Here is a 22,096-nt window from a genome sequence, read left to right as displayed (position 1 = left end):
AGACTAAAAAGGATCAAGAGAGTGATGTGCATCGTGATCCTTCGTAGTAGGAGTATGTTGAGGCCTCGCAGGGAAGTCAAACGACGAACAAATCTTGTACAAAACCAACTTCAAGTGAGCTTTCTAGCAAGTCTTGCAGGCATCTTTACTTGTCTCAGTTTCCTATTTCCGTACATGACTACATTGAAGACATTATAGATGTGGAGCCTGATAAAAAATGTGGTTTACGTGTTATTGCAGTTTTACTTGGATGGAGTGAAGAGGTGTGGCATTCGGCTTAAACATAGTTATATGGTAAAGTTTATCAAAACAATCAATTGTATTTCAAGGTATTATATGACATGGTCTCTGAACTTAGGAGTTCATTGTGAGTAGCTAGCTTGGATGTTCATGATCGTGACAAATGGATGACAATTCTTGATATAAGTTACCATGTTGCTTCTAGATGGAGTGTGATATTGGTCCATCTATATCTGCCAATAGACATAAATTTTTTACCTTTGATTTTATTAACAACAATCATTAGGTTCAGGTGAAGTTGAAACTTAATTGTTCATTGTCTCTGTCATTGATCGTTCGAGACAGAATTACAGTGAAGGTGCAAGAGCATGGGAAACAACATATGCAGGACGTATAAGGCACTTGTCAGTCAACATAATTTGTTTTGCATATATATATATATATATATATATATATATATATATATATATATATATATATATATATATATATATATATATATATATATATATATATATAATATATATATATATATATATATATATAATATATATATATATATATATATATATATATATATATATATATATATATATATATATATATATATATATATATTAGTTTTGTCCATACTATTTTTTAATAAAATATGTTAATCGTTATGTTAAAGATGTCATACCTTTAGTTTAAAAAGCAAAAGTATACCAAAAAAAAATCCTTGCCTCTTGATTTTTTTTAAAAAATGAAATATACCAAAATTTCCAATATATCTGATATCTATTTTCCAATATAGCTGATATCTAACTTTTTGTTAAAAAGATCGATTATACAAAATTCCGAAGAATAGTTTTTAAAAATAATTGGCAATTTCTTTTAAAAATCCAATATTTCATACATTTTTTAGAAATCCAAAAAAAATATTGAAATCAATAGATTTATATCAATTTTTCGAAAACATTCCGAAAATCTTCATAAAATCGATAAAATCTGATAAGCTTTATAAAAAATCTAATATAAATTCATCAAATACCATAAAACAAAAAAATTGTAAAAATATTCGGTATTCTAACATAAAAATCTGGTACATCACATCACTTTAAAAAACCAAAAAAAGACACCAAGAATATAAGTAAAAACGTAACTATAGAGAATGTTAAGTATAATCACGAAGGCGGCAGGACAAAATCTTTTTTATTTTTTTATTTTTTATTTTTTATTTTTTGACAAAAACATACGGTAATGGTAGAAGTCAACAGCTCAGCAAATCGACTCCTTATATTTTCACCATTACTAAAAAAAAATGCAAAACCCTTGTCAATATTTCTAACTCTTTCAAAAATCAGACTCCAGAGCAACTGATTACTGGTCAAAGCTACCACCAATAACACTTCAAAGGCCATCTCTCACACATAACTTAAGTTAAGATGAGTGATTCTCAGCTAAAAAATTGAACAATTGACTTTTGTTCATTCAGAACATTCTAGGTCGGTTATAACATTTTTTGCACTCTTTCTAGATGAGTATCACGAAATTAGTAGTATTTCTCCAGCACCACATCTCTGCAAATATTACTATCAATATTCATTTATCAAACTACTATCAATATTGATACGTAAGTGTTGTGTCTGGATTGTGTCTGGATCTTTGTGAAGTGTTTCATAGATTAGTGGCCCCAAACATGGCAATGGCGTGGTACCAACTTCTTCTACTAACAATAAATTAATAAACCAGACAAGAAAACAGCACTTCCAAACCCAGCAATTTATTGTTGATAATAAATATTGTACAGCAAGAAAATTACACAACACGCAAGTTAGGTTCAACTTCAACCTATGTAATGTAGCCTATATATAACACAACTCAGTACATCCTGCTAAATGTCTATCTACACAACAAACAAAGTTTTCCGAGTTTCCAGACCGAGAACCTAGGAATTTAAAGCTGTTGAAGACTCCTCTGTTTGAGCCAGGTGGTAAAAACTGTCAGGTTTCCTTGTCAACCAGGATAGACAACAGAGTGAAAAAAACATCATAAGTAAAACATATATGACATGTTGCAGGGTGATATTCCTGTGCAGCAGAGGTTGCTGCACAACTGTTTGTGAAGGCACAGTGGGAGCTTTAAGTTTAGGCTGCAAAAAATAATCCAATCAAGATATTATGTCTACTGATGCTACAAAACTTCGGCATGATAGCAGATTCTAAATGACAGAAAAGAAGCATTTGATGCTACAACCGCAAATATTGTTGCTCGTAACATCACATGAGATGGCTCCTATTTCATATTCTATGAGTCATCCAGCTCAACAAGTTGTGCCCGTCTCTCAGCAGCCTTCTTCCGAATAAAAATGCCCCATCTCAAAGCTGCCTTAAGCTTGAGCCAGCCCACAACAGCCTTCCCTGAAGACCGGTTTCGCTCATCATCTACGTTGTAGTTCATGGAGGTTGCAGGCCCGTAAGCAGATGAATAAGGATATCCTTCTTCAGGAGCATTAAAGGAAGTATGAGGTTGCCCTCCCATATCAAAGATACGGAGCAGATGCTGCATATCTTCATTTTCTAGCATCTCGTGACTTCTAACTCGAATATCCTCTTCCGGGAAGAAGTCTTCAAATCCTCTATAAGTAGGATCTGAAAAGCCGGCGGTCTGAAAGCCAGGATTGGCTGATTGCGGGGGACCAAGTGACAACTCATTTTCATGTCTTGGAAGTTGAGGTTGGTGTGGAGCACTCATCAGCAGGTTTTGTAGAGGGAAGGCAGTATTACCAAACTGAAGAGCAGAATTAAGATCAGCATTCTGTGGTTGCATTGAGAATCTGGTAGTTGTACCATGATGATAACCTGCACAGATATTATACATATGTAATCAGCTACCGAAATACTTATTGTTTGAAACCAATCTTTTAACAACAAACATCTTTTGCTATAAAAATGTTATATGCATCGATGCATATTTCGGTTGGTTAACTCAAACTTACAAAACTAGGTTGTAATGTGAGGATTGCTCATACTTATAAATATATTTCCAAACCATATTGCATCCAGTGTAGGACTCTAACATACTCTCTCACGCCCAATCCCCATGGGTTGGCCTAGTGGTTGAGGCTTGGGTCTTGAGAGTGTGCTCTTCTCAAGGTCTCAGGTTTGAATCCGGCTAAGTACAAACAATTCATGTGTTGGGCCAGTCCATACAGAGCTTTGCTCTGGATTTAAACGGTCGCAAGGCCGGATACCAAGATTTTGAAAAAACAAAAAGACTCTCGCGCCCAGGCAGCCAAGCACAGTTGGGCTTTGTGCGCGATATAAATGGTGGGTGGCCAGGACAGAGATAACCTAATAATAGGTGGCCCAACGGAATTTGGATAAGCTCACGTACCATCTTAGAACTTGGATTGGGTATAATTCAACCTTACAAAACTGGCTTATAAGATGAGGGTTGCCCCCAATTATAAACATATTTTCAACCCATATCTCATCTGACGATGTGGAACTCTTTTAACAATATTAAATCAACTTGATATATTGGTCATGTGATGGCATCGTTCTCTTTTACTAATACTAACCCCGAGAAATTATGTTTTCACAATGTGACACAAAACAAACCTATGATACGAAAGGAGTGATAAGGTGGCATGGGAGAGAAATATAGCGGTTGGAGTGAAAAGGAGATCGTGAGTTCGATTCCTCCCACTAATAAAATAACAGCTAACATTTTCTATTTCAAACAAAAAAAACTATCATATGAAAATCACATTGATAAGCACACTAAAAAAGTACTATTTACTAACTTAATCTAAAATAAACAGCAAGCTGTGTGAAGAATTGTCCACTTAAGGAAGTTGAGAAGAGAAATAATGAGGGTGGTGGGTGCATGAACTGAATAAAAATGGAAAAAGAATACACTGAGAAGAGAAACATCAGGAAAAACAAAGGAGGGAAGTAAAAGAGAAATAACGTAAAGTAAAATTGTAAAAGCCTTTGTCCCGTAAGTTCGGCCCGGGTGGTAGATGCAGGTGTGAAGAAGACTGGGAACATTTGATATGCAGGGGCGCAAATTTGTACCAGGGATTTCCCACTTTTCAACACTGAGTGTGTGAGCATTACCACTAGGCTCTTCAAAACCCAAAAATAAATTGCAAAAGCTGTTTGCTTTTGTTGCTAATATAATATTTTTTACTTAGAACTATATACAAAAGCATTTTGCTTTTGTTGCTAATATAATATTTACTTAGAACTATATACCTCCATCTGTTATACCAGCATCCATTGAAGGTTGTCCTGTAGGAACATGAACTGGTAGACTTGGGATAGAGATCTGCTGATTAAGTGAGTTTGAAATAGAATAGTCATGTGAACTCAGTGGAACCTGATGTTGGGCCGTACCCAAAGTCCTGTTCTGGTTGTAATTTAACAGAGACTTGCCATCATACTCAATAACATGTATCCAATTCTCATATGCCTTCTTCACCAATGTGTCCACATAAACCTACAAGAACAAAGACTCTCACATTGTTTAGAAATTTCACTTTTCCTTTGTTGATGTTTTGAACAGCTATTTTCATGCCATTCCTAGAAGGGAAGAATGTATAGCATAACTAATAACACATAAGAATAAGTGATACATTCATATTAAGCCACCTGTGCATCTGATATGTTCACAAAAATTAGAAAATCCATGTCATGGATATCCCTATGCCTTATGATTTTAAAACTAGCAAGCAATTTTACACTACAAGAGTACCAAGAGTAAAAGTAAAATAACTTGTACCGACGGGATCCAATTTAAGTGTATAACTGTAAATATTCATAGTTGGAGTTCAAGATGAAGAGCTGCTTTTACCCAACAAAAAATCCAAAAGGATGGTTCACATTTTCAGTAAGTGCGAAGAGAACCCAGATTTATCACACTAGAGAAGAAAACCAACTGTAAAATCATAATTCAAACATGCACTTAGAATATTTTGTACTGGTTGACTTACCTTTTGGGTATCAGAGAGAGAATCAGCAGAGTAATATTGGTCATTGGTGATTAGGCCACTCAACTCGTAGATATTATTGAAAACAACACCAACATTCCTTGCATCATCAGGATAGTATACATAGAGTTTTCCACTGAGGACACAAGTCTTTGCATGTTCAACAAGAACTTCCCACATCTTATTTGACATGCCACTCCCCAGAATCTGCATAAGGATATATTAAAGAACTAAGTTAACCCCAAGCCAAATAGAGTTGAACATTTGATCAAACTTTAAAATTCCTTCCCCTAACAAGAAGTGTCTAGATTCTTACATTCCGCAATCTCTGTGGGTCTCTAACCACAAGTTGAAGGACGTCTTCAACAGAACATATTCCTGCTTTATTCAGCCTTTTGTGAAAGGATCCATCCTTACCGATCTTCTCCAATCTCCATACCTCATCAGTCAAAGCAGGTGGATAGTGTTTCTTGTATACTACAATCAAGTATAAGTTTCATTATGATATGATCTGGAAAGAGAGATAACATAGAACAAAAAAATATAAAGTTATGTACTTACATTCTCCACGGTGATCCTTAACAGTGAAAGCCTCTGTTTTGGCTTCACGAATACGCATTCCCTCACAACAACCCGAGGAAACTTTTAGCCCCAGCCTGAACTTCCGACTTCTTATCCAGCTAGAGTTGTCTGTAAATGTAAGATCGGACAGTGTTCCTACACCCTCCTTCAGGGTCACTTGCAGATCACCAGTCAGAAGAGGTCGTTTTCCTTCTCGCTCTTTCACAACATGACTCTCAAATTCTTCTTGACTCCAAGCGTCGTCATCCTCATTATTGAAATCCCCTTCAAGTACAATAACATCTAGTCTGACACATGACGCTGGGCCGAACGTGACAACACGGCTGGTGTTTGCATCAATCAAGACAATATGTATGGCAGTGCCCTTCTCGCCCTCCACTTTCCCACCAGTAAAGAGGGGAAGGGACAACCTGGTCCTAAATTGTAACTGTAAATTTCCTCCATCTGGGCTTTCTATGCGCTTTGGAGAAGATCTGTATTTTACTTTGAGTATTAGAAAAAATAAGTTATAGATACAAATACATTAAGAAAAGATCTACACATACAACACATCAGAGATATATGAGTAAGTATATTTGAATTTAAATTAAAACAGATCAAACATATCTGGGTCCTTAAATTTGATTATAAGTTACAACAGGGTCGCCCGTTGAGTTTAGGGTGTCTGTCTTACTCCAATTTCAAGAAAATAAAACAAGTCGGTTGCAAGAGAGATCATGCCATGAGGGCAAAGCAAAAGAAATGAATTATTTGAAGAACATATTTGTTCTATGATGACTTCATAAGATTAGTTTTGATCCATTGTCAGTTCCGACATAGACCAATTACGTATTGACAATTTAACTCATTATCTAAAGAATTCGGTCTCTCAAATAGTTGTTAGCATAGTCAAACACTTTTTAATGATGTGGTAGCACTAAACTGGATAATAGTGTGAAGAAGTTTTAAACTAATGGTGAATAAAAATAACTCCAGTTATGCTATAGGGTTAAATCTTGTAAGAAACTATATTAAGAAGTTGGGGTGGCAAAAAAGCTACCTCTCAGTAAGATTGGCAGAGCCTAATTTTGCTAAAGCGCGCTCCACTTCTTCGCTAACCTGTTCAGCAGCAAGAGACAAAAGTCCATGATTAAACATCATTCTATAGAGTTGTTCCAGGGAATTATTTTTTACAACACAAGGCATATAAACATCATAGGATAGAATGGTCGACTTTATCACAATCTTAGAAATTAGCAGCTAAGTGAGGTAATTAAATATATGTTACTTTATTCCAAAAGCCTTCTCAAAAGGAGTATTTATATAGATACAAATATTTTACATATTTCAGCTTGTTAAGGTTTAAAACGAAGGAGATCTCTAATTCTCTACCAAATTTTGTCTGAGTCTCAAACTATTGATATCTAGCCAAAGTCTAACAACCTAAATGACATAAGATTTTTCTTTTTCTTTCCTAATGGACCAGAAGCACATGGTTTCTCTTTTAGTGTCCGATTCTTTGGGTGACACGTGCAAGCTATAACTTTGATAATATAGCCCGAAGGCAGCAAGTCAATACCACAGTCAACTTAATTTTCTTACAACTCTTCGTAGAATAGGCTCCAGTGATGAGCAAAGTTTCTGCAGACTGTCCACCTTCAGAGCTTCAACGATTACACTGAAAATTGACATAAGATAGTTGGAGGGTAAAAAATAAATGCATTCATCAGAAAAATTAAGACATGAAATAAATGTTTAAAATGTGAACACAAAACTACTAATAATATGACCCCAAAAAAGTATCCTTCTACTACTTCTAGGTGTAGCCAATTTTCTTAGTTTACAAAAGCCTAGAAGTTTAGAAGATTTATGTCTCTATCCCACAAAAGTAGAGATGGTGCTTATTGATTGATGCATTTGGAATAAGTTGGATTAACCAGAATCAATTCACTCAAAATCATTTTTTTTCACCGCAGAATCAAACATACACTAAACCTTTGATACCAAACATGCGTGTAGAGGATCCAAACAAATATATACCAAATATTATCCCATTCAAGTACTCTTCCTATATACTTCCCACTAACTTTAACAGGTATATCCCGGAAGCATCGTAGCTCAAATACTCTATGACTATGACATAGAATAAATGCTCAAAACTTTATCAATTTTAAAATTCAGAAAAACAATACCTAGTTTACTTTCAATTTCCTTTTTCCTGTTTCCATTCACATAACAGAATATCAACTAGAATCAATCAAATTCTATAACTATAAATATTTCATTTTCATATTTCAGTTAATTAAAACAACTTCCTCTATCATTTTTTCACCGAAAAACAGATTCAAACATAAAATCAAATCCATACGAATCATCAATTTTGATGAATTTTAAAATAAAATACCTAGCTAAAGCAGGTCGTTTCCTTTCAGGTTGATCTTCCTCAGTCGAAAAAGTTGAATCTAAGCATCGTTTCTCCCTCGCCATACTGTTCGATCTCTCCATATACCTCGTTTGCATTCTCAATTTCTCACTTCCAAAAACACTGTTTGCTTGTAGAGAAAGTGAAAGGAAAGAAAATAATCTTACTGCAACTCTTGTATAGTTTTCTTCGCTATTAAATAAAACCTCACGTTCTTCTTCCTTCGTTTTCTCAGCATACAAAAAGGCTCAGTTAACGGATTCCTCCGTTAAATCCTTTAAAAAAGAGAATAATACGAAAGCAAAAAGGGAAAATTGAAGTGGTGGATTCGATTGAAGGTGAGTGGATAGAAAAGTTATCAGAAAGATGAAAATCGAAAGTGAAAATGGAGAATCTGTGAGAAATTTCGACGAAGAGTCTGCGAATTTTCACTACAACTTCAACGCTTACTTTTCTTTTTCTCACACGAACAACGCAAAGTAGAGCAAAGAAACTCGCTTTTTTTTTTTTGCTATCAGATTTTTGTTTTATAATTATTTAATTATTATTATAATTAATTTTTGCTAACGGTGTGAGTGATGGTTTAAACGGTTTACGAATCTAGGGGTTGTTGGGATTGGACGGTGAGATTTTGATCTTGCGATATAGGCCGCTAGATCGAGAATCTTTGTCTATGTTTAACATGTGTTTGCCACGTGGGGTGATTCAGCAGATAGGGTTTAACCTGACGCAGTCATCACTCCCCTATGTGAATAGTGTCTATATATAAAAAAAAAAAAGTATCATAAGAATATTATAAATGAATACTGTTTTTTTTACATGTATATGGATAATAATATTCTTTTCCTACTTGAAAAATAGTATAATAAATACATAGACACTGTTCACATACTTAACACTCCTAATAAAATTAAATAAATAATAAAAAATGCATCTTTACATTAGATATTTTAATACATTATCAATTGAATTGGTTTAACAAAATCATTTACATTCAAAATTTTATCAAAATTCTTTTGATGTATCAAATTTTTAATTTATATGGCATAATTTATAAATTTATATATGATTACATTAAATTTGGTTATTTTTCAAATAAAAACATTCAATTATTTAATTTTTTAATCAACCGGATTTTTTTGGATAAGATGGATGACTTTTTAAAATTAACAAATCATTTGACATCACATAATTTATATTTAACTATTTTTAAATAAATTTAATATTATTTTTATTTTTGCTTTATGATAAATGATACTTACTTTTTTTGCATGATTATCAAAAAGTTCTTTTAGAAGGAATCTCAACAAATAACAAAGAGAATAAATAAGACTTGCCATTGAAAGTTCATGTATCTTTGTCAAAAAAAATTAGAGGTGATTTACTTTCTTTAATGGGAATAATTCCCTTTATTCCTTTTTCGAATATCTCTTGTTTTTTCTCTTCTTTTTTTTCTTACTTTTGTGCCTCTTTTACTCCCAGGAATAAAGTTTTTTGAACAAAACACGGCAAGTATTTTTTTACAACAATAACATGATAGAAAAGCTATTCAGCTGGATCTGGATTTCCTGCCATGGTTAATTCACAAAGTTTTGCATAGTAATAAATCTCGATCGTTAATATGTAATGGAACAATATAAATTTTGACAATTTCAAACAGTATAAATCTAAGTGTTTATTTCAGATCAACGGCTCAAATTCATTGCCGTGTCCATGCAATAACTATAATACGATGTGTAATACACAAGGACACTTTATTTGATGATCCAGACAACTAAAATTGGAAAAGAAAAAAGATAATCGATATTTAAAAACAAAAAAGTTCTTCAAATATCACATTTTCAAAATATATATCAAGCTAACCATTTTTAAATAAAAAAAATTGGCCCCAAAAAAATGTATGTGTCGCTATATGTGGCGTAAGCACTCATTTTTAATTTAATATGTTATTGTCGGTAGCATGTGCTCTTCTGTAATGGTAATGACAATGGCGCATGCAAGTTTTATAAGCCTGCGTTATTTCCTGTGGCCCTTACGTTGTTGTTTTTTTTATAAATAAGTCATTCCCTCCTCACCATTTTCCACCTATATTTTATTCTCTCCTTCAATTTTTCTTTAAAATCTCTTATATCATCAAAAGAAATGTTAATTTGATTTATTCAACAGCAAAGTCTCCGATGAAGATTCGACTTCCATAATATTTGGTGTCACTTTAGCATTATGCTCCGGAAATTGTTACAATTTTGGAGACCTTGTTGGCATAAACTCCAGACAAGACTTATGTTAGTGTATATGGAATATTTCATCGACTCTTATAGGCGTATGAACCATGCATCAAAGGTTTTGCGTTATGCAAATTTATTATTCAAATTGATGGAACATGGTTGTACGGAAAATATAAAGAACGTTACCCAAGGCAGTGGCACAAGATGGCAATAACAATATTTTCCAATCGCCTTCGCTCTAGTTGAAGGGGAGACTGTTGGTGGATGGAGTTTATTTCTCAAAAATCTTTGATTACACGTTGCTCCACAACCTAACTTATGCTTGATTTCAGACAGACATCCATTTGTTGAGAGTGCAAACAAAAATCTTGATAATGGTTGGCAATATTCTCCTTCTACGCATGTCTATTGCATTAGACATATCGCTCAAAAAATTTATGCTGGAGATCAAAGACAAAACGCTTTGGAAGAAAGTTGTGAATGCAAGGTATGCATTAACAAAACCATTGTTCTAACACTATCGCGAAGAGATCAGATTGACAAATGCATACGCATTAAGTTTGATTTGGTAATATTCTAGTGGAGAAATGGATAATGGCATTCGACAATGGTCAATGATGGGGCCACATGACAATAAACCTCGTGAAATCAATGAACTTTATCTTCAAAGGCATCATAAATCTATCGATAACCGATTTGGTGAGAGAAGCCTATTTTAGGTTAGGGTCATTGATCAAGACCAGGCGTTCAAAATTGAGTTCAGTGTTACAATAAGGGCAGATGTTCAGTGAAAGTTGTATGAAATTTATTTACGAGGAAACTGCCAAAGACAACACATATGTGGTCACAATGTTTGACTGTCATAAAGGTTGGTTCAGTACAGATGAAACAATAGACCACGGTAAGGAGAGGCCAATGGGAGATTATTGGTCGAACTAGATAGAGGTTGGTGTGATTGCATAAAGTTTCAACCCTTTAGTATGTCTTGCACCCATGTCATAACGGCATGTTCACATGCTTGGCAGGACCCTTCCAACCTATTATATATCGTTTACAAAGTCATAAACTTATGCAATGTGTACAACAATAGCTTTCTGGTGGTAACAAATGAGGATTATTGGTTTACATATCAAGGGGACATAGTTTGACACAATAAAAATATGTGGAGAAAGAAAAATGGTCGCTCTAGAAGCACGTGTATTCGAACTGAAATAGATACAGCAAACAAAATGGTGAGATTATGTAGTTCATGTCGTCAGCCCGGACACAATTGTACAAATTGTCTTAATGTTAGAGCAAGTTCCACAACATAATTATTAAATCCATTTTTAGTCCTACTTTTGATATGTAATTCATTTTATGTAACCATTTAAGTTGATATTGAAAACAACTTTCTTTTCATAAAGGTTACAACATTTGGTTACAACAACTAAAATAACAACACGAAAAAACAAATAAAATGACTAAACAACATATATATGCGATTACAACCATTCGGATAATTTCATCTGAACTATGAATCATAATACGACAATCATTGTCAGTTTTAACTGACTCCCAGATATGACGTTATCCATTATTGTTGAGCATCGTAACAAGCTTTTTAATTCTTCTGATCTTTTCACCATCTCCAATGTCTCCATATAATCAATGGATCAAGCTCCTCTAAAGATGCTTAAAAGTCTTTGTGTTCCTATGTCGGATTTTCATCGAAGATTTTACGGATTTTTTACTAATATAACCCAAGTTTTTAAATTATTTCCCAAAATAACCCAAGTTTCAAAAAATTTCCCAATCTACCCCACCTTTAATAGGGAGGCGCCAATTGGATTGGCGCCCCCTCTTAAAAATTACAAGGAGGCGCCAATTGGATTGGCTAGGGCACCTGCCCTAGCCAATCCAATTGGCGCCTGTGTGTATTTTTTAAGAGGGGGCGCCAATCCAATTGGCGACTCCCTTAAAAAAGCCTCAAATGAAAAAACTTCCAACATGAAAGTTGTAGATCTTTTCAAAACAATGAATTTGGATATAAATTTTGCAACATTTGGATTTTTTTTGAGAAAGTTATGGGCAGTTGAAGTTGGACTTCTGAGTTTTTCAACTGTTGTCTGACCTATAATGTCTTGTATTATTTCATGTGTTTCTTTTAGAGTTATGAAATTTTGTCCAACATAACATTTGAAGTAGACATATTAAATTTTGCAATGCACTTGGTCCCACCTCAAAATAATTAAAAATGAGTGAGTTATGTCCCTGCGAACTTGACCCAAATTAGGGTTTCTGTCAAAACAAGTGTATGTGAACTTTGCCAAAAGGGACCAACTTCAAGCCCTTTAGTATGAATGATAAAAGCCTCAAATGACAAAACCTTCAACATAAAAGTTGTATATCTTTTCAAGATAATGAATTTGGAGTAAAGGTTTGCATCATTTGATGATTATGAGAAAGGTATGGGCACCTGAACTTGGACTATTTGACATTATAACTGTTATCTGAGTCGTAATGTTTTGTATTATTGCATGTGTTTCTTTTAGGAATATGAATTTTTGTCCAACATAACATTTGAAGTAGACATCTTAAATTTTCCAATGCACTTGGTCCCACGTCAAAATAATTAAAAATGAGTGAGTTATGTCCCTGCGAACTTGACCCAAAATTAGGGTTTCTGTCAAAACAAGTGTATGTGAACTTTGCCAAAAGGGACCAACTTCAAGCCCTTCAACATAACAATAACAAGTCCTTGAATTAGGGTTTTTGACCTATAAATTTTTGTTTTATGATATGTGTTTATTTTAGAATTATGAAAGAAACTTAATGTTTGGAGAATACACAAAGATAAATTTGACATAATACGAATTGATATTAATAAAATTTGGATTTTACACAATGAATCCTAATGGTGATGACCGGGATCACCTAACCGACCTCCGGTCCCACATCCCCTAGCTATCCTAACCCTTGGCCCTAACCCACGTTGACGATTCTGAACCGGTGTTTGTTCATCTGATGGTCCAGGAGCGTCATTACCGCCTACAGGAGAAGATCCGTTGAGGTATGCAGCCAACTCAGCATAGTCTTCAGTATTCAATGATGGTGTACCGGCGTAGCTGAGCTCATGACCCATGCCAGAGAAGTTGGGGTGTGGTTGACTCATGGATGGGCGACCAGGACGGTTGAAGGGGGACATGGGTGACAATGATGGGTCTAGGAAAGGTTGGAAAGGTTGTTGGGGTGTTTGGAAGAGATATGGTTGTGGGATGTTTTGGTATTGTGATGTTTGGGGTTGTTGGCTACGGTAGGTGATGGGGCGGTTAGTGTTTTGGGTAAGGCGACTTTGGTAGGGTGATGGTGTGGGTGCGAAGCGATGTTCGGTCGAAGGTTGATGGTCCATTTGTTGGTGGTGGTATGGGGGATGTTCTTGGTTTTGGGGTTGGGTGAATGGCATGTTTTGGTTGTATGTTTGTGTGTTTGTGGAACGGAAAGTTTGTTGGATAGGTGGTTGTGAGTAACCGGGCTGAGAATGTTGCTGGGGGTTAGATGTTAAGGCTTCTTGTGTGTAAGTTGTCTGGCGTGGGTCGTAGAGGTACATATCATCGGCGATGAATTGAAATCCAACTGATCTATACCAAGCCATATAAGTACGACTTGGTTTTACCTCATTTGGCATGACTGCGTCAGTTAAGACATGGTCATGACGGTGCTTCCACTTGCGACACTCTGATCTTGCGAAGGTTTGCCAAGGGTTGTAGTTCCATTGGTCGTTCACTTTGCGCATATGCCATTCTCCTAGGCTAGCTGGGGGATCTGGGATATTCTGGACCATACCAAACTGCAGCTTCACACGATCGGTGTTGTGCAGCTCCACTGTTGTGAACCGTATTATCGGTGCGCATGTTGTCCATACGGCTGCGTCTTCAGGGTTGATCTGATGCTCATGTTCCATATTAAGGTATGGACGCCAAATGAACTGAAATGTTAAAGACAATAGGATTTAAATGAATGTAGAAAAAGTCAATATAATATGAAGAAATAATGTAATTATTTTGCTTACGTCTGTCGGTCGAAGGTGATCCAACAGGTTGCGATATTGAGTAATACAGTGTCTCGGACATCTGCTGTAATTCATACCGCGTGCCGACCATCTACACCAAAAAGTTTAAAAAAATTAGTTATGGGTAATAAACTGTAAGGAAGGAAGTAAAGACATAGCAATTTAAACAACTTACTTTTTTGCATATGGAAAAGTGAAGGGGTTGCTATTGACCGGTGCTAGAGACGGTAGTCTTGACCATCCCCATGCTTGTAGCAAAACAGCACATCCAGAAAATGTAGAAGTATCTTTGTGGCAGTTTTTGCACAAAGAACTATAGAGATAGGCTAGACATGCGGATCCCCAACTATAACTACCTATTCTATCTATATCTCTAAGTAAAGGTAAGTACATAATATGCATGCTAGAACCACTACCTTCGGGAAATAAAAAGGATCCTAGTAACAACATAATGTAACACCTAGTTTTGATGATTCGAGCCTCTTCGGTAGAATGCTCATCTAAATAAAAACTATTATAATATGACTTTAGGCGAGATAGTAGTATACCTTGTCCCCTAGCATTATCATCTAACAAATCAACGTTTAAAAGCTCCATGCAAATTGAATTAGGAAAGTTGGTCTTACCATTAACGGCTTTGCCTTCTATTCGTAGTCCTAAAAGCATGTAGACGTCTTCTAACGTCACGGTACACTCACCGGTTGGAAACCAAAATGTGTGTGTCTCTGGCCTCCATCTTTCGCATAAGGCTAGAATGAATTTGTTATCTATAGACCAAGACATAATTTTGCTAAGGTGACCAAAACCGGCGAGTTCAACATAAGGTTGAATCATCGGGTCCATGTGGACAAATTCGTGGACTCTAGTGCGAAACCTTGAGACCTCCTATAATAGAAATAATGAAACACATGACTAAGTCGGTATTTCAAAATAAAATGGGGTTGGTGGAGATGAAACATAAAAAAGAAGTATAAGAAAAAACTTACGTATGTTGCGATGTTTGCAACTGTTCCTCTGTGTGCTTCGCCCATTGTGAGTAAAGACATATTGTTGGGGAGTTAGTGTAGATGAAAATGGAAGATTTTGTAGAAGATGAAATTGTAACAGAAGTAATGTAGATGAAGTAGTGAGAAATGTAGATGAAGTAGTGAGAATGTTGGTGTGAAAGAATTGGTGAAGGAGTGAATCAATTTATAGGCAAATGGAAGAGTGCATGAAAAATTGTGTTTGCATGGTGTCTCCACCTCATTTGGCGACCATGTACATTATTTAGGAGGGGGCACCATTCAAATTGGCGACACCCTAGGGCACATGCATGCAAGCCTAGTTCTGAATGCTTGGTTTCAAGGACTGACTAAGGGGGGCGCCATTCAAATTGGCGACCATGTGCAAGTCCTAAAGGTAGGCGCCAATCCAATTGGCGCCACCCTTTGCATGCTCAACACGTGGCATTGCTGTCTCCTGCATGCTGAACAATTCACTTATGGATGGCTTGCATGATTGACACATCATCTCTGACCATCTTAGGTGTCCGACACGTGTCTGTCTTGTCTCCTGTATGCTGATGACTACCTTCTTGATAGCTTGCCTGGCTGACACATCAACTCACACTGTCTTGCAGGATTGACACATCATCTCTGACCGTCTTAGGTGTCCGACACGTGTCTGTCTTGTCTCCTGTATGCTGATGACTACCTACTTGATAGCTTGCATGACAGACACATCAACTCTTGACTACCTAGCATGCTTGACACATCAACTCACACTGTCTTGCATGACAGACACCTCATCTCTGAACTAGCTAGCATGCTTGACACATCAAGTCACACTGTCTTACATGACAGACACATCATCTCTGAAATTACTTGCATGCTTGACACGGTATCTCAGACTAGCTTCAATGTGAGACATTAATACCATCTATTTAAGTGTCTTACTATCACATTCATCTGCACTTGCAAAATACTTTTCATCTCCAAAATACTTTTCATCTTCACTCACTTTCATCTGCACTTGCAAAATACTTTTCATCTCCAAAATGTCATCTTCATCATTATACAGTATCAACGTTCACTGCAACGGTGAAACTTTTGAGTCTGAGCTTCATGGTTTTTGTTTTAGAAACACTGATACCATTAGAGTTTCGATGAAGAGAAATGCAACCTTTTTGCATTTCAAAAAAAGAATACAATCCTTTATACAGGGAGGTATTGTGTCAAGGATGACATATCAGAATCCTATATTTTTTGAGAATGGTCAATGCAAGTTTTTCCCCCTAAAGATACGAGACGATGAAGATGTGCAAAGCATGTTTCTTAGTCATGAACATTCAGGCATGGATTCTATCGAGTTGTACATTACTCTACAACCATGTATACCGTCTCAACAGTCTCAAGTAACATATCAGGATCCAGCTGGTGGAGATGATGCAGATGATGCACAATGCTCAGATGAACTCAACCCAGAAGCAGAAGTAGAGGTCGACGTTGTTGATGAAGAAGAAGAGGAGACTGAGATACAGGTTGATCACATCCTGAATAACGACGATGAAGATGAGGCTCAACCACCACCAATACCTCCTACTCATGTCTATATTCCTCCTCAACATATGACAAATATGGATCTTCACGATGATGAAATGTCCGACAGTGTCTTCTACAATCCGTATCCGAGACCAGTAGGAGAATTAAAGGTGGGAGACATGTTTCGTACCAAAGAGGAATGTGTCTTGGCAATCAAAAAATATCACATGAACAACTTTGTTGACTTTACGGTTAAACGCACTGATTCAAGAAGGTATGTTATTGAATGTTGTAACATGCTATGTAAGTTTCGTTTGGCTGCATCTTACAAGAAGAGAAATGACTCTTGGGAGATCGCTTCAATAGACCCACCACACAGTTGCGTCGCAACAACCGTTGCACAAGATCACCGTCAACTGAGCACAACATTGATTTGTCGAGACATTCTGCCATTGGTAAACAAAGACCCATCAGTGAAGGTGAGTATAATTATATCACATATCCGAACAACATATAATTATACTCCATCTTACAAGAAAGCATGGATTGCGAGGACAAAGGCTGTTGAGCAGGTTTTCGGCAACTGGGAGGACTCATTCAAAGAATTACCACGATTTTTATGGGCACTAAAAACTTATGTCCCAGGAACCGTGGCAATTCTGGAGACAGTGCCAGCAATGATGCCAGACGGAACCTGTGCTATAGGTAATAGAATATTCCACCGTCTCTTTTGGGCATTTGACCCTTGCATCAAAGGTTTCGCATTCTGCAAACCTCTCCTGCAAATTGATGGCACTTGGTTATACGGAAAATACAAGGGTACGTTGCTCATGGCAGTTGCACAAGACGGTAACAACAATGTATTTCCCGTTGCCTTTGCTCTTGTTGAAGGTGAAACAGCTGCTGGATGGGGTTTCTTTCTTCGACATCTCAGAACGCATGTCGCACCACAAGCCAATCTATGTCTGATTTCTGATAGACATGCTGCCATCGAAAGTGCCTACAACAACCATGAAAACGGATGGCATGATCCTCCTTCTACACATGTCTACTGTATCAGACACATAGCACAAAACTTCATGCGTGCTATAAAAGATAAGAATCTTCGCAAGAAGGTGGTGAATGCTGGGTATGCTTTAACTCAACCGTCTTTTCAATATTATCGTGATGAGATTCGACTGTCTAATGAAGATGCGGGGAGATGGATAAATAACATCCCAGTAGAGCAGTGGACAAGAGCATTTGACGGTGGTTGTCGATGGGGCCACATGACAACAAACATTGTGGAATGCATGAACGGGGTTTTCAAAGGAATTCGAAACCTGCCGATAACCGCCTTGGTAAGATCAACCTATTATAGGTTGGCTTCTATGTTCGCAACCAGAGGCGAAAGATGGAGTGCAGTGTTAATGTTTGGACAAGTATTCAGTGAATGTTGCATGAAGGTCATGAAAGAGGAGAGCATCAAAGCTACGACACACGCTGTAACCGTGTTTGACCGTCATAGACAAAATTTCAGCGTCCAGGAAACAATGGGCAACAGCGAGGGGAGACCAAATTTAGCCTACGCTGTTAGACTAAACACAAGTTGGTGCGATTGTGGAAAATTTCAGGCCTTCCGCATACCTTGCTCCCATGTCATTGCAGCATGCGCTTATACTCGTCAAGACGCTAACACCTATTTATCTGATGTGTACAAGGCCAACACCATCATGAATGTATATAGTCGAGGCTTTTCAGTACTACCCATGGAGGATTACTGGCCTCCATATGAAGGAGATATTGTTTGGCACAATGAAGAGATGCGTAGAAAGAAGAAAGGAAGGCCAAACAGCACACGTATAAGAACAGAGATGGATTCCACAGATAAAATGATAAGATTATGTAGTATCTGTCGTCAACCAGGACACAACAAAAACAACTGTCCCAATCTAGGAGCATCATCTAGATCTTAAGCTTATTGTAATATGATATCTAGATCTTAAGCTATTTGTAACATTGTATCTACATCTTATGCTTTTTGTAACATTGTATTTCTGTAACAATCAATCATTATATATCATTAAGTTCTTGTTACAACGAGTTTCATAACCAACATCAGTACAAAATATCTGAAAACATAATTAATTCTAACTGATTACAACAATCAAATTAATGTCGTCTCGACCGAACATCATTTCCCTAGCATCCTTATCAGTCCTCATTCGCACCCAACCAAAGATACTGTCAAGTCTCTCAATACTTCTGATTTTTTCCCCTTCTGGTATCTTCCCGTCTAACCATCGAACCAGCTCCCTCTTCAGTTGATCTAACGTGGTGATGTTCCAAAACAGCATCACCAATTGAGGTTTGTCTCTCGCATAAATCACCTTACCGTATCGGCGACGAACACCAAACATGATAGCCAAATGATTATTTGAGTTGTGGAACAATAGGTCACACAACGCATCTATTTATAATACAAAAAGGCATTTTATGATGGACTCGGCAATTGAGTTGGCGCCTCCTTTTAAAACATACACATAGGCGCCGATTTGATTGGCTAGGGCACCTACCCTAAGCTAGGGCACCTGCCCTAGCCAATCCAATTGGCGCCTCCATTCAAGTTTTAACAACAGTCGCCATATGAACAACTTTCATGTTCATCAAAAATCCATTTGAAACTTGGAAGCTCATCATTAATTTCAGAACATTATAGGTCATTCTGACAGAAACCCTAATTTTGGGTCAAGTTCGCAGGGACATAACTCACTCATTTTTAATTATTTTGAGGTGGGACCAAGTGCATTGCAAAATTTAAGATGTCTACTTCAAATGTTATGTTGGACAAAAATTCATAACTCTAAAAGAAACACATGAAATAATACAAGACATTATAGGTCAGACAACAGTTGAAAAACTCAGAAGTCCAACTTCAACTGCCCATAACTTTCTCAAAAAAAATCCAAATGTTGCAAAATTTATATCCAAATTCATTGTTTTGAAAAGATCTACAACTTTCATGTTGGAAGTTTTTTCATTTGAGGCTTTTTTAAGGGAGTCGCCAATTGGATTGGCGCCCCCTCTTAAAAAATACACACAGGCGCCAATTGGATTGGCTAGGGCAGGTGCCCTAGCCAATCCAATTGGCGCCTCCTTGTAATTTTTAAGAGGGGGCGCCAATCCAATTGGCGCCTCCCTATTAAAGGTGGGGTAGATTGGGAAATTATTTGAAACTTGGGTTATTTTGGGAAATAATTTAAAAACTTGGGTTATATTAGTAAAAAATCCAGATTTTACTACCGATTAAATCAAATTAGCATTTCTTTTGATGATATAAGATATTTTGAAGAAAAATTGGATGAGAGAATTAGAAGATGGATCATAAATTGTGGAAAGGAAATGACATATTTATATAAATAAATAAAAAACAACGTAGGAGCCACTGACAACGGCGCATGCTCCTAAAGCATGTATATACATCTTTGTCATTGACATTACAAAGGAGCATACGCCACATGTATTGGTGCCTAAGGCAATAAAAAAAAGTGCATATGTCATAAGCGATGGCGCATTCTGAATGAGGCGAATATATTTTGTTTGAAAAGTGGTTAATTTGGTATATATTTTTAAAATATGATTATTTGAGGATTTTTTTTAAATAGTGATTATTTTTTAAAAAAATTATTAAAATTGTTTATTACTCATGATTTTTTTCTCTGACAACAATATTTATATGATTGTTGGTGACAAATTGATAATTATTTTTATCTATCGAACGACCATGTTTGTGTAATTTTTTTATCAAGATATTAAAATAAAATGGTCACTAGTATTTAATCAACAAAAGTCTTTTTAATCAATCAAATTTTCATTTTTTTTTTCAAATCATTAAGGATTGGTCTAGTGGTGGGGTTGGTCTATTTGGGTTATGGTGTGTTTTTTACAAAGTCTTTGGTTTAAATGTGTTAATAATTTTTGTGTTTAATCAACTCAACATTTGTAATTGATGGTAGGATTGTTTCTCTTAAATTAATCAATCGTGTGATCGAATATATATATATATATATATATATATATATATATATATATATATATATATATATATATATATATATATATATATATATATATATATATATATATATATATATATATATATAATTTTGTTCTCAAAAGTTGATTTAGTTTCATTAAATTATTATTGGTTGAATGATATTTTGATGAATCTAACAACTTCATTATGAATGAAGTGTGAATATTGGACATAATAGGATAATAGGATTTGAGTAAAGACAACCACATAATTAATAGGACATCTCGCACTACCAAGTGGATATTACTACTATTAATTAATTTTTTAAAGAATTAAAACTTTTATGTCTATTTTTAAATAGAATTTTTTATTTATTTTAAAAAATAGAAAATATCATAACCCATCATGGTGAATATATTTTAATAGTATATTTTATAGGTGAATACTAGTAGTATATATTTAATGGGTTAAATTATTGGACACTTCATTAAAAGTGAATAATTATATATTATATAATATTATATATTAGTATGGATAATTTAGTTTTTTCTATTATTTAATATTTATTTATAATTTTTATTTTATGAACTTTTTAATTTTAATAGAGTTCTTAAAATATTTTCTCTTTTGTTAATATGATATAAGAGTTTGGTTAACTCAATAAAATATTTATAATAATAATAATAAAAAATTTCAGACTTTGTTGTTACGGTTTATTTACAACTTACTTATTCAATTGATTAGTCTCCTCAATTTTATATGTATGATTTTGTTTCTCTCCGCACAAAAATTGATATAAGTTCTTTTGGATTATGCGTTTGAATTTATTTGAATTTTAAATTCTTAGAAAAATAATAATGGTCATTGAAAAAGATGATTATCTTCAATCTATTAGTGTTCAACTCAATGAACAAAAATAAGATTATTGGAGTTTTGTAATGAAAAAAATATTGTAAGAAAAAAGGATATAAAATTATATTGATGGAACTTTGTTGAGCCCATAGATAATAAAAATGAAGTGGCATATGCAAAAAAGTTGGATGTTGGTAGTTTGAAGATTCTCACTTGGATTAATAATCATATTT

The 22,096-nt window shown here is 35.4% G+C and overlaps 2 protein-coding genes across 2 annotated transcripts; both read right to left on the bottom strand.

Moving 5' to 3' along the window:
* Nucleotides 1-1,986: 1,986 nt before the first annotated feature.
* On the bottom strand, nt 1,987-8,717 carry LOC127082806 (calmodulin-binding protein 60 C). The gene is made up of 8 exons (XM_051023050.1): nt 8,181-8,717; nt 7,379-7,454; nt 6,837-6,895; nt 5,777-6,270; nt 5,532-5,692; nt 5,219-5,422; nt 4,482-4,725; nt 1,987-3,080 (listed from the first exon to the last, which is right to left on the bottom strand). The coding sequence occupies exons 1-8, from the start codon at nt 8,294-8,296 to the stop codon at nt 2,527-2,529; spliced, it is 1,908 nt and encodes a 635-aa protein (XP_050879007.1). The 5' UTR covers nt 8,297-8,717; the 3' UTR covers nt 1,987-2,526.
* Nucleotides 8,718-13,263: 4,546 nt separating this feature from the next.
* Nucleotides 13,264-15,668, bottom strand: LOC127082797 (protein MAIN-LIKE 2-like). The gene is made up of 4 exons (XM_051023039.1): nt 15,461-15,668; nt 14,650-15,359; nt 14,475-14,565; nt 13,264-14,390 (listed from the first exon to the last, which is right to left on the bottom strand). Exons 1-4 carry the CDS (start codon nt 15,518-15,520, stop codon nt 13,317-13,319), a joined length of 1,935 nt encoding a protein of 644 aa, XP_050878996.1. The 5' UTR covers nt 15,521-15,668; the 3' UTR covers nt 13,264-13,316.
* Nucleotides 15,669-22,096: the final 6,428 nt, after the last annotated feature.

Source organism: Lathyrus oleraceus, chromosome 1, assembly GCF_024323335.1.
Source record: "Lathyrus oleraceus cultivar Zhongwan6 chromosome 1, CAAS_Psat_ZW6_1.0, whole genome shotgun sequence".
Lineage (NCBI taxonomy): Eukaryota > Viridiplantae > Streptophyta > Magnoliopsida > Fabales > Fabaceae > Lathyrus > Lathyrus oleraceus.
This window is presented reverse-complemented; position numbering and strand designations above follow the sequence as displayed.

Coding starts and splice junctions, on each gene's coding strand:
- LOC127082797 (XM_051023039.1), bottom strand. CDS start 15,520: ATGTCTTTACTCACAATGGGCGAAGCACACAGAGGAACAGTTGCAAAC. Junction 15,360..15,460: donor TTGCAAACATCGCAACATAC/GTAAGTTTTTTC, acceptor TTTCTATTATAG/GAGGTCTCAAGGTTTCGCAC. Junction 14,391..14,474: donor ATCACCTTCGACCGACAGAC/GTAAGCAAAATA, acceptor TTAACATTTCAG/TTCATTTGGCGTCCATACCT.
- LOC127082806 (XM_051023050.1), bottom strand. CDS start 8,296: ATGCAAACGAGGTATATGGAGAGATCGAACAGTATGGCGAGGGAGAAA. Junction 7,455..8,180: donor AAACGACCTGCTTTAGCTAG/GTATTTTATTTT, acceptor GTCAATTTTCAG/TGTAATCGTTGAAGCTCTGA. Junction 5,423..5,531: donor ACCCACAGAGATTGCGGAAT/GTAAGAATCTAG, acceptor ATCCTTATGCAG/ATTCTGGGGAGTGGCATGTC.